Source organism: Numenius arquata, chromosome Z (genome assembly GCF_964106895.1).
Source record: "Numenius arquata chromosome Z, bNumArq3.hap1.1, whole genome shotgun sequence".
Taxonomy (NCBI): Eukaryota; Metazoa; Chordata; class Aves; order Charadriiformes; family Scolopacidae; genus Numenius; species Numenius arquata.
Window position 1 is genome coordinate 67,819,276 of NC_133616.1, and position 13,371 is coordinate 67,832,646.

Below are 13,371 nucleotides of genomic sequence, written 5' to 3' on the forward strand. Positions count from 1 at the left end.
AATAATGTAACCAAACACTTTGGTATGTTACTAACATTTTATTGAATGTTTACAAGAAATGGGGAAAGAAAATGGGATTTACAGGGCTATTTATTAAACTTACCTGTGAAAAATGAACAGCAAGACTTCCACAATATCAGCCATATAATTAAAAAATGTAATTCCACAAAGAGGAACTATCTGGTTTAAATCTGTTCTAACAATCTTGTTGGTGAAAATGGTTGTCCACATATTTATATGTATTTTTTAAAGTTGAATGTTATTTTCTCAATAATTTTAACTGTCTTAGTGAACAAAATATTTTTCTGAGACAAAGCTGACAATTATTTTTTTAGATTATTAGGCTACTGATTTATCTAATCCTACGGCTAACCTGTGCTTAACTTCTAGTTCTTTTTAAAAAAGTAGTTATTGAATAGTTCTACTTCCACATTCTTCTCTGTTTTAAAGGAGAAATGCAACCTCTAACTAAGCAGGAGTCAGTATGAGGTAGAAAGCTGGATCAGCTCCATAAAACCTCTGCATTTTTCTCTGTGCAACTACTTAAACTGCCAATGGAGTACCAATGTAAAATAGTGTGACTCTTACACACACAAAAGATATATGATATAATCTATCTTTGTAAAAAATAGCACATAGCAACAATAATTTGGGAAACATTTTTTAATGGTCTACAATATGAGGGAGACAAGAGACTGCATCAAGAGCAACTATGAAAAATCATGGATGGAGCCTTACTCAATGTTGACTCATGCAGCTCTGTTGATATTTCAAGATACTGCAGACATTGAGGTCTGTACACACACAAAGTGATACCTTCCTTTTCAGCACTATATGTTTATTCAGTGATTAGGCAGAATAAAAATAAAATAGATTTTAGTACTATTTCCAATCCAGCGAAACTTGTAAGTGATAAGTAGAGAGAAAAAATAGATTTTAGTACTGTTTCCAGTTTGCCAATACTATTATCAGTGCTAAAGACCTCTTTTTTGACTTGAAACTTAAACAAAGCTGTGAATTAACTTCCACTGGCAGACTCCCCAGTGCTACTACTGTCTTCCAGCAATGCCTGTACTTGCTTCTGTCAACCCCTTTTCAAGGCAATAGATGAGTGCAGTTGTAATTAAAATCATCATTGAAAAATGTCCGACTGCAGAGACAACTATGAAACAACAGAGCTACACAGTAAGTTGTCAATAGCCCACGGACTCAAGGAAGAGCTCATAACCAGAGCTTCATCCTTGCTACTGGTCTGCATTTTACTTTAAGACTACTATTTAAAAAGAATATATTCTCCTTCCTGAATACAGACATAGATGTTGCCACTGTGGCTGAGCAGGGAACATGCAGTACAGTATATCTTAGGGGCTATTCTTGCTCTTTTTCTCTGGTTCACCTTGCTCTTGGTGCAGCTGAGTGAAAGAATGGGTTTAGCTCTTTTTTATGGTAAGACAAGATAATGCCCTGCTGCCACATGATCACCTGCTGATACTGACAGGCAGCAACTGTGGGGTAAATGGCAGTACAGAGAACATGAGGGAAAAGAGATGAGGATGAAAGAGATGAGGGGGGTACTGGGTGGGCATCAAGAGGGAGAAAATGAGGGGCAATAAATGGTGGGGACGAGAATAGTGAGAAGAATGGGAGGAAGAAGGGTCTAGAAGAATGGTGGGAAGAACACTGGGAAAGGCTTGGGGGCAAGACTGAGGGGAAAATTGGGGGGAAAATCAGGGGAAAGACTCGTGGGGAAGAATGGTGGGAAAGACTGGGGAGGGAAGAACGTGGAGGAAGAAAACGCAAGCTCTGGGCAAATGGGGAGAAAGAATAGTGGGGTGAACACTGAGGAACATGGGTATGAAGAATGGTGGGGAGGAATGGTAGGGAGAAAAGGTGAGAAAATAGTGGGGAGAATGGCAGAGAGAATGGTGGGGAGAATGGGGAAAGAAGAATGGGAAGAGGAATGGGAGGAAGAATAGCGGGAGGAATGTGGGGAGGAATGAGGGGATGAATGGTAAGGGGGGTGGCAAGGAAGAATAAGCAGTAGAAGAGGGGAAGAAGTGGGAAAGAAAAAGGAGTAGAAGAGGGGAAGAGGTGGGGAAGAAAAAGGGAAGGGGAGGGAAGGAAGGAGGAGGAATAAGGGAAGAATGGGGGAAAGAACGGAGGGGGAGAAATGGGGTGACAATGGGAGAAAGGGGAAAGAGTGGGGAGAATGGGGGTAAGAGTGGGTAAGAAAGAGGGAAGGAGAGAGGAAGAAGGGGGAAGGAAAGGCAATAAAAAGGGAAGAAGGGAGGAAGAAAGGGATGAGGAAAGGTGGAAGACAGAGCAAGAAGGTAAAAAGAAGAGAGAAGAAAAGGGGCAAGGGCAGAGCAACGATGGACGGGTATAATGGGGGAAGATGGGGGGAATTTGGAGGGGAGGATGGGGGAGAACAGGGGGAAGACTGGGGTAGAATGAGATAGGGCAAATTGAGGGGGGTGAATTAGGGGTCCTCTCCCTTTCCACTTTTTCCCTGTCTCTGCTTGCAGCAGGTAACAGCATGTGCGCAATCACTACTGTGGGCAGTACCATGGCAAGCAGGTATGATAAGGAGAGCTTTGTTTCCCTTTATTGCCAAGGGCAGTGGCATATGGCTGTGATGACCTGGCCTTTAATGACTCTGGTAGAAGAAGTAACTCTCAGAAAGTTTTGACTTAGTTACACACCTCAGAAATTTAAAACTCTCTGAAAGGAAATATAGAAATAAAATCTGCCAAACTACAACACAGTTCTTAAAGCCTTCTATCATCCTACAAATTCCAGGTGTCCCATTTCTGTTACAAAAGTATTTGATGAAATAACATTAACGAAAGTTCAATTAAAACATTAGAAAGCAAAATAAACTTTTCATAGCTCAACAAAAATGCTCCTCTCACCAATTCATTTCTCCTCCATCAGGAAGAGAAAAACAAAAAGGATTAATCTGATTTACGGAGTGAAAAACAACACTGTATGCACTTTTTGTCAGTGGGGCAGGGGGAAAGTCTCCAGCTGGTTCTCATCTATATGCCATGATTCTTCATTTAGTTTACACTATTAAACTAAAAAACTCAGCTTTAATCTTAACTATTACAGTATGGCTTAGAGTAGATTCTATCATGTAGCATCCTTGATACAGTTTCAGACTCTGGCAAAACATCATCCCTCAAACTGGTCGTGGCCATATGGGTAGTAAATGTATCCAACATTTTTTCATTGGCGCCTACATTATTACGTCTTGTCACCAATGGTTTCTCGGGTTTTCAAGTAAATTGTTGCATATACTGTGGTTTGGAGCTGCTGAGATGAAGCCCTACATTTATCTGTATACAGCCAAATCCTTTTTTGGAACTTTTTTCCTTCTAATGAACTAACATCTGTTGAAAAAAAAAAAAAGTCATGTTTCCAGAAAGCTGTACAAAAATGAGAGAAAACACAACAACAGAACACTGCCAAGAAGCTATTGTTGCCAAGTTGTACATGATAAAAAGCAGCCTAGAAAATGATGGGTGGACAGAAGTGGGCATCATACCTGATCTGTCTTCATTTTGTGAATCACACCTTCTACATAATTCTGGGATGGTCTTGAGGGAAGTTACAGAATACTGTAAAAAAGGAAAAATGTATATGACATAATTAATTAAAACAGATAAAAAGTAAGACTTTCAAGAGGTCATGATGTCACAGGCACAGCCCAAATCCACCAACTGAAGGGTACTTCTAGTAGTCTGATGGTCTTCTCAGGTTGCATGAGAAAAGTAGGTGGCATCTGCTTTTGTGTCCCACTATGAGGGATATCAAACAGACTATCAAAGCTACAACAAAGCACCTCCCCATCTCAGATTTCTCCTCCTGCATATCACCATTATTCAAGCCACAAATACATTTTATATATCCATCCTTTCCATGGGATGCAAGATACATCAGAGGTGACAATAGATCTAGGCTTCACAGTAAACATCAAGGGTCTCAGTTTGTCCACTAGGCATCTGTTATGGTGATTATACTGCAAGATACTTCATGCTTAAAAATTAGAATTCAAGGTTTCACAAACCAATATGTAAGAGTAATGCAGAATATTTGCACTATAGAGATGTGATTTCATAGAGGGTTGCATGTACAGACACGTATCAGACAATGGGCTCATTTTGCTAACCTAGGCTTTATTAAAGCAAACTTGTATTATTACTTTGATGTGATTGATGTGATGTTAATCAGTATGTTATTCTCTGAATTCAGCATTAAAAAGGAAAAAAACAGGGATGACGTATCTTACTAAACAGAAATCTTTTTCTTATAAGCTTGTGGAATACCCTTGGTAAGACAGATGATCCAGTGTCATAAAACTACATATTCTGACATACAGCAATTAAGTTACTTAATAGTAAGCTTTCCTTAACCAAATGCTTAAACGTTACAGGAATCCTCACTTAAACAAATGAAAATCATTATGTCTGTGAAAGATCAATGCCTTTGCTCAAAAAAAAAAAAAAAATTAAAAACAGTATATTGGAAACTAAACCAGAAAAAAGCATTTAGGATTAGCACAACTGAAAATTTTTAAAGAATATATAAACACCACATGTTTTCAAAGAAACATATTTTTAGCTGGTGTGCTATTGACCAATGAAACAAAACAACTACATAGAAAACCACATGAGCTTTGCATTCAGAAAAAGAAATGGTCATACATTGTCCTGTTTTTTGCTGATAGCTCATCATTCAAAGTTTGATGTTCTTCTAGTGCACAGCTGCCAATCTACTTCAAACTAATCTAAAGTCGACCTCATGTGACCAACTGCAAAAGTAATTTACTTCTCTGGAGGAAGTTTAAGACTGTTGCTCAATTGATTGTAGTTGCTTTAGTAAGCCTCAAAAACTTCCCATGCCTTACTTTTTCCCTTGCTGACCTGATTCAGGGATGTATTGAGAAACCCCAACTACAATAAGTATTTCCAGGGTCAACACTGAACTTATAAATTAAAACGTGTAGCAGCGCTCCACAGAACTACCCAGTGACTCCAATCCCCACTAAACAAGGCTGTGTCTATAAGGCTGTAACTGCTCCAGGATGCGACAGCCCAAAGCAATAAAGAGCAGAAGAACAGAGACAGGGAGAAAGACGCTACTAAATACAAATTAATACAAGTTAAACACACACATGCACAAACATCATGTGCTGTGCTTCACTCTAGTTATTGTTTAATAAAGATCAAGCTGTTAAGCTATACATCTTGCTATTTCAGCACAAAGACTCAGGAGGCAATGTTGAACTGGTCTAGTAAGATTCTTAGGAGAATCCAAGGAACATGTCTCCAAGGAATATGGTAGCTTCATAAGACCAGCTGGTGCAGTTTAAACTATTATACAGTTTGTAATTCAATTAGAATGAGGCCTTTTGTATTCCATTGCTATGTGTTTTGTCAGGAAACCTCAAAAACAGAAAGCCGTTTTTCTTTTTGTCTTTTTTCCTGTTCTTTCCTGGAAGAACAGATTTTCTTTCTATTTCAACATTGCACTAAAATGTATTTGGTTACCACCTCCTGCGACCAAAAATCTATTAAATGTTATAAATTTGGTTACGCATTTAAATCATATTGGTTTGATTTCATTAATGGATTTCCTCCCACTCACCTCTGTCCTCAAAAAGACTTCTGCACATTTACATTTCTGCCATCTGTATTTTGTGGTCAAGATGTGGAGAACTGGCTTTTGCTCCAGGAAGAAACTAAAATTACTCTTTAAAGTGGAACTTTCCCAGCCATAAACACAATCCATTGCCAGGTCTTCCCTCTAGACTTACTTTATCTCACACTCTAGCTCCAGCTCTGATCATCAACCAAAAATTTCAAGGTGACAAGTGGTATCACAGAGGGACAGCAAAAGATGTTGAGATTGCAACCCCTCCCTGGAACAGAATTTTAGACTTAATGTTTATTCAATGGCATTTAAAATTAATTCTTTTCCACTCCTCATTCAATAATTTTAAATTGTTCTGTGTAAGAAATTAAACACCATTTCTCCCATTTCCCCATTAGAGTAATCAAAGTCAAGCAGAGTTGAGGCCCATGCCCAAAGACATAAGTGACTGCTAAGCAGAGCTAAGCACATCAGCTCGCTTTGTTAGTCAATGCTCTTTGTGATCTTTGGTAATTAATCAAAGGATGTTGTAGTTTACAGTGAAATTTAGTAAAAAAACTAAGGGCTTCTTCCCAAGATAATGCACGTAATGGCATTTTTGATTGCTGTTTGAGGTTTGGGTTCTTTTTCTGCATTTAAGGCATGCCTATGTCCAACCTGAAATAGTGAATTTCAGTAAACCCCTTACTTTTAAGTAAGAACTTAAAAGTACTTAAGAACTTAAGATGTTAAGTAACTTTTTAGTTAAGAACTAAACTTCTTAGAACTTTTTAAGATGTAAGGACAGTATCAACAGCAAGCTAAAGAAAAGAAGCAGTAACAAGTATTCCATGCAAATGCAAGATATTCCGTTTTCTTCAACAGACACTATTAATTCAGGGGAAAACAGAACCTCCCTTATCATACAAAACATTTGTTCATTATGTAAAATCGCACTACAGAATTTGAATTAATGCAAATGTTAACCTTTTAAATTTCACATGATTCTCAAATTTTAATGCAATAAATTTAAAACCCAACACATGAGAAAAAAAACTTCAGTCTCTAGTAAGGCTGTTCTGTGCTGTGCTACTTGCAGACCCACATGTGTCGGAGAAGTATCAGAACGAAGAAATACTGGATCATGAGTAGTAGCATGGAAATGTATACACAAAATAGTAAAAAAAATGTAAATTCAAAACCAAAAGTTATTTTTTAACATTCTGTCGTGGAGAATACCTTTAATGTCTCCTGAAATGGAGTCAAAGGGTGAAGCTGGACACAAAACATGACTCTGACACCATGCCACCAGAACCATGACACCCTCAAAACACTAAGGATCATGTCCTGCTCCTGCTGCAGTCAGTATCAAAACTCAACAAATTCACCTCCGCTGGATCAAGACACCAGTGACTGTGTCCTGCTCTTAAATGCACAGCTCCTTGTTTTCATTTAGATAGAGAAAACAGACACCCTCCTTCATTATAGCTAATTTATTTCCAGTGTTATTACTATAAGCCATTTAACAGTCTAATTTCAGTTTATTTGCTATAATGGAATATTCAAATCCCATTAAATTAATATCTTTATATTACATTTGCTTAATCATTTATAACTGTGCAACACCACCATTTTTCTTAGACATTTATTTGGGAGTAGCAAGCTAGTATTGAGAACAAGTAAAGCAACAATATTTTGCCTGAGGCTGTAGGAAGATTTTTCTCAATAGTAATGGCAACTTAAGCAGTTGTGGAGTGGAGGAAAGAGATTAGGCTCGCACAGTGCATGTGACAAATAACAGCTCCCAAAAATAAACTTTTTACTTAATGGCTGTGATCAGCACCTTTGGAGTACTGGTTAGATTATTTGTGCTATGTATTGTTTACAGCATCTTATATAGACACTTTATGTTATTCTTCCCTTTAACTTTAAAAAAGACCTATATACACACTGACACTGTTAAAGGTACAAAATGTGTGTCTGAATCTAACACTTTCTGTGAACATTTTAGTGGCCTTCTGCATTTTGTTTCATTCTGAAAAGGGAGAGGGGAAAAGAAAAAGAAAAGAGAATTATCGATGAGTTCATCAGCTGACGGGAAATAAATCAACCTACTGCAATTAGTGACTGTGTCTGCATGGCTATGTAGGACCCTCCACACTGAGCCCTGAAGTAGGTCACTCAGTAGGCAAAGTCTGGCTTTGTGTCGCCTGTACACCTGCGTGAGCCTGAGGGGTGACCCAGCATTTTCCATGGCCAAGGAAGGGTGAGAGCAGGCTCAGGAGGTGCCCCATGCCAAGTAAATGGGAGGCCAGGAGACTGGCCACACTCCTAACCATACACAGTTTACATCTGCCCTACCAGGTGAGTTGGTAGGTTTTTCAAGCTGTTTCAAAACACCTGACAATTCAACCGCTGCTTAATTATGATTTAACTCACTTACTGCATTCACATTTCACAAATTTTCAAATTAGGCCCAGTCCTGCACTGGCACCAGTAAGCCAGGCTTTTATTCATACAGGGCCTTTTGAATGATCAGCGCAATAATCTATACACTCAATGCCAAATAGTTTACCAATATCTAGCATCAGAAGCGCTAGTTATGACTAGGTAATTTTGGTATTATTTCGGTAAACCAAGAAATAAAATAATTTCAATTTGCATGATTTGCTAGTGCAATACAAATCCTGCATATTAATTAAAGGATTAGGAAACCTTCAGGCAACAACAGCAACAGCATACAACTTACAAGCAGGAATAAATTTATGGGCAAAAATGAAGAGTACTAATGGGAAAAAGGGGAAAGTTTAAAACGTACTTTAATAGTGTATCTATCATTTAATGCAACTTAAATGTCATAATTTTTTTTTCTTCCTTTGTGTGAGTAGTTATTCACGAAGAAATAAATGGAATATACAGCTTGGTTGCATAATATCATGCAGACAGAATATTTTTTTTTTTAATGTAAAAAAGAAATCTATTCTGCTGCCTAAGCTACACTCAAATATACTATGCCAGAGGGACCTGGAATAGCACCATCTTAGTTTGCAAAATAAGCATCGTATTATCATTCCAGGGCCCTCAGGGAATTGGTAGATGTAGTTGCTAAGCCACTCTCAATCATATTTGAAAAGTCATGGCAGTCAGGTCAAGTCTCCAGTGACTGAAGAAAAGTGAGTATCACATCCATTTTTAACAAGGGTAAAAAGGAGGACCCTGGGAAGTACCAACCACTCAGCCTCATCTCAATGCCCAGTAAGATGATTGAACAGATCCTCCTGGAAGCTACGTTGAATTATACAGATAACAGAGAGATAATTAGAGGCAACCAACATAGCTTCAGAAAGGGCAAACTGTGCCTGAATAATCCAGTGGCCTTCTGTGATGAGTGACAAGAGCTACAGATGTCATCTACCTCAACTTCTGTAAGGCCTTTGGCACAGTCCTACACAACATCCTTGCCCCTAATTGGGAGAGATATGGGTTTATGGATGGATGGTTAAATGGAAAAGGCAGTGGCAATGTCCAGTGAATTAAGAGTCAATGGTTCAATCTCCAAGTGGAAACCGGTAATGACCAGTGGCCCTCAAGGATGCATATTGGAACCAATACTATTTAATATCTACATCAATGACATAGACAGTGAGATTGAATGCATCCTCAGAAAGTTTTCACATGACACCAAGCTGAGTGGTGCAGTTGATTCGCTTGAGGGAAGGAAAGCCATCTGGAGGGACCTTGAGACTTGAGGAGTGGGCCCATGAAAACCTCATGAAGTTCAACAAGGCCAAGGTCTTGCACTTGGGTCAGGCAACAACAAATATCAATACAGACTGGGAGATTCATAGCATCCCTGCAGAGGAGCACTTGGGGATACTGGTGGATGAAAAACTGGACATTAGCTGACAATGTGCACTTGCAGAGCAGAAAGCCAATTGTATCCTGGTCTGCACAAAAAGAAGCGTGGCCAGCAGGGTAAGGGAGGTGATTCTCCCCCTCAACTCTGCTCTTGGGAGACCCTACCTGGAGTACTGCATCGAGCTGTGGGGGCCCCAGTACATGAAAGACATGGACCTGTTAAGTGGCTCCAGAGAAGGGTCACAAAAACAGAGGGCTGGTACGCCTCTCCTATGAAGAAAAGCTGAGAGAGTTGGGGTTGTTCATCCTGGAGAAGAGAAAGCTGCAGGCAGACCTTCTTATGGCCTTTCAGTATATAAAGGGGGCTCATAAGAAAAATAGAGAAAGACTGGTTACCAGCGTTTCTAGTGACAGGACAAGGAGCAACTGAAAGAAGGCCAATTTAGATTGAATATAAGGAAGAAACGTTTTACAATGAGGGTGGTGAGACACAGGACCAGGTTGCCCAGAGAAGTGATGGATGCCCATCATAGATTACTATATTTGGTTTACATGGCCAACTAGCAGGGGGGGCTGCAGGTGGCATCTGTGAGAAGACACAAGGGGCTGCCCCCGTGTGGGACAGAGCCAGTTCCAGCTGACTCCAAGCTGGACCCACTGTTGGCCAAAGATGAGCCCATCAGTGATGTTGGTAGCACCTCTGAGACAACATATTTAACTAAGGGTAGAAAACACTGCACAAGAGCAGCTGGGGGAGAGAAGTGAGAAAATGTGAGAGAAACAACTCTGCAGACACCAAGGTCAGTGAAGAAGGAGGGACAGGAGATGCTTCAGGCACTGGAAAAGAGATTCCCCTGCAGCCCATGGAGAAGATCATGGTGGAGCAGATATCCACCCTGCAGGCCCATAGGGGACATCACACTAGAGCAGGTGGATGTGTCCTGGAGGAACCTTCAGCCTGTGAAGAGTCCATGATGGAGCAGTCTCCTGGCAGGAACTGTGGCCTGTGGTGAGGAGCCCATGCAGGAACAAGTTTTCTGGCAGGACCTGTGATGCAGCAGGGGACCCACACTGGAGCAGTCTGTTCCTGAAGAACTGCACCCCATGGAAAGGACCCACGCTGGAGCAGTTCATGAAGAACTGCAGCCCAGGGGAAGGATCCAAATTAGACAAGTTCGTGAAAGACTGTCTCCCATGGGAGGGACCCCATGCAGGAGCAGGAGAAGAGCGTGAGGAGGAAGGACTGGCAGAGACAACACATGATTAACTGAATGCAATTCCTATTCCCCCCATTCCCCTGTGCTTATTGGGGCAGGGAGGTAGAGAAGTCAGGAATGAAGTTGAGCCTGGGAAGGGCCGGGGAGGGGTGCAGGGAAAGTGTTTTTAGATTTGTTCTCAATATCCTGTGCTGTTTCATTGAAAATAAATTAAATTAATATCCCTAAGTTGAGTCTTCTTTTGCTTGTGATGTTAATTGGTGAGTGATGTCCCTGTCCTTACCTTGACCCATGAGTTTTTTGTCATATTTTTCTCCCCATCTTATTGATTGATGGGAAGCGATAGAGCAGCTTGGTGGACACCTGGTGGCCAGCCAAGGTCAACCCATCACAATGTGACTGAGCAAACTGATCTAGTGAAAGGTGTCCCTGCCTATGGCAGGGGGGTTGGAACTAGATTATTTTTAAAGGTGCCTTCCAACCAAAACCATTCTATGAATCTATGATATCGGAGACATTTACAGTTTCATTTTCTTATGTACAAATGCAACATAAACTGAAAAAATGAAAACAAAACTTACATACCTATTTGCTTTTTAAAATAAATTCTTGTCTACTTTTTATGTCTACTACATTTTGGTCATTCTGGCTGAAATGGTCTCAAGGGTCTGGACTAAAAACAGTGGCTTTCTAACTCAGATACATTCATAAGTGCAAAATTTTAACAGCCTTCCTGCTGCCATTATTTTTAGTCAGTACTTTTCTGCACTGGAATAGAACCAGAGGGCTAACAGGAACAATATAAATTGCTAACACTGATGCTGTGCAGCTGCTCCTTCCACAGCAGGCTAATGATAAAATGTGAAGGTCAGGTATCTCTAAATTGTGTATGGTGAGATATGAGTAGAGCACTAGAATAACCATGAATTCTCCTGTTAATCTGGATTCTGGCAACAAATCTTTTGTTCTCTTACCTGCTAAAGCAGAGAGTAAAACTGCTATTTCTATAATTTGTGCTGATTTTTTATTCAAGGTTCAGCATCCAATGAAAGAACAGCCTATTAAAACAGGCAGCCTGAGCTGTTGAGCGGAAAAGTGAGTAACCTAACCCACTAGTATGCAGCAACAGCCACAATGGGAGAGACACGGAGCGGTTACATCTATTATGTTTTACAGTTTTACAAAACTGAGTACAGAAACAGATACCAGGACATGATCTAGCATATAACAGTAATAAAAAGAAAGTTGCCCAGAATAAGGCATTTGTTCAAGATTGGCTCATTGTCTTGTAATATTTTGGGCATTTGCCATATTCCTCTTTAATAAAAATTCAACATTACAATAGGTAAAAAAAAAATCCTCTCTGAAAGAATCTGTCTGCGAATAAAGCATCTGGAAAGTTTTAAAATGAATCAAGAGTCCCAAATGCTAAAAAGAAAACCAGGCCCTTTTTTTAAAAAAAAAAAAAAAAGAAAAGAAAAGAAAAGAAAAAAAAGAAATAAAAGTATAAAATTGTGAAAAGCATGGAGGAGATGGTGGCACACTTTCTTTGATCTGAAAATTGAATTAAAAATTCTTCTTATAGTGGATTTAATTTATGTATTCAAGTCCATTGTTAATCAGACATTCAGCATATTAGCAACTCTGTTACACAAAAAGCAGAAACACTGGCAGTAGTATTATTATGAGTAACAGAATATAATGTATCACTGCTTCCTATAAGAACCACTAACAATGTAGATGAACAGTATTTCCACTTGTAATTACAGCTGCAGTTGTTTTAGTTGTGACACTAAGGATTAGTGTTGTCTATGAATCCCTGGAATTCTTTCTGTCTCTTTGTGTACCCCACCATGTCACAGGTAGCTACATCACACCTATTGATAGAATCTTTCTGTATCTGGAGATGGCTACTGGTTGAAAGGTCGGAGTAACTACTTACATGAAAAAGGAGCAATTCAGAGGTGAGAGAGGCAGGAATTTTTTTACAACTGAAATGGATTCAATTTAAAAAAAGGTAAACTTATCATTTTGGTGTTTAATGCTAGCATAGGAGCGCATATAACTCATTCAAGATGATAAACTAGATAAGCAACCGAGAAATAAAACTAATTTATTAATTCAATTTGCAAATCCTTTTTACTACCTGAAGGAGAAGAATCAAGTTTTCCTTCCAAGCTTATTACAGACTTCCCCTATAAAACACCTTATTTTATTCTAGATTCAACCTATTTAAACATTTCTACATACAAGGAAAATAGGAGCATGGCTTCTAACAATAATGTTGTTTGTTTTATCAAGATTGAAATACCTAAGATTGTCTCAATCTGAACAAATAAAATAAGACTTGTACTTACCGATATATCATCACTAAAATCTATTTCATCCAAATCAAGGTATTCGGGGGCTTCCATTATTCTTCTATGGACATTTTGGGTGAGTCAGCGCATCAGTAAAGACCTAATTAAGAAAAGAGAAATGGATTGTCTACTACAGAGTCAAAACCACACAGAAATGGTTTAATACAGTTGCTATGTTATTGAAAACATTTGCCTTGTGTAGTGAAGTCTTTCATAACTTAATCCTAAAAGCTAAATATGATTTGCCATCTCTACATCTATTTGCCATATCATGAAGAAGTCATTTCTATTTTTAGGGCGAA

General features: G+C 39.2%; 1 protein-coding gene across 2 annotated transcripts in view; it reads right to left on the bottom strand.

Moving 5' to 3' along the window:
• The window catches only part of SNCAIP (synuclein alpha interacting protein), a 58,220-nt gene extending 45,051 nt beyond the window's left edge, over positions 1-13,169 (bottom strand). The window contains exons 1-2 of one of the 2 annotated variants that reach the window (XM_074166025.1): positions 13,067-13,169; positions 3,548-3,620 (exon numbers count right to left, since the gene is read on the bottom strand). In XM_074166025.1, coding sequence (XP_074022126.1) covers positions 3,548-3,620; positions 13,067-13,123 — 130 coding nt within the window. In that variant the 5' untranslated portion in view covers positions 13,124-13,169. The remainder of the gene's footprint in view (positions 1-3,547; positions 3,621-13,066) is intronic. The other variant, XM_074166024.1, reaches the window with a different exon arrangement.
• Positions 13,170-13,371: the final 202 nt, after the last annotated feature.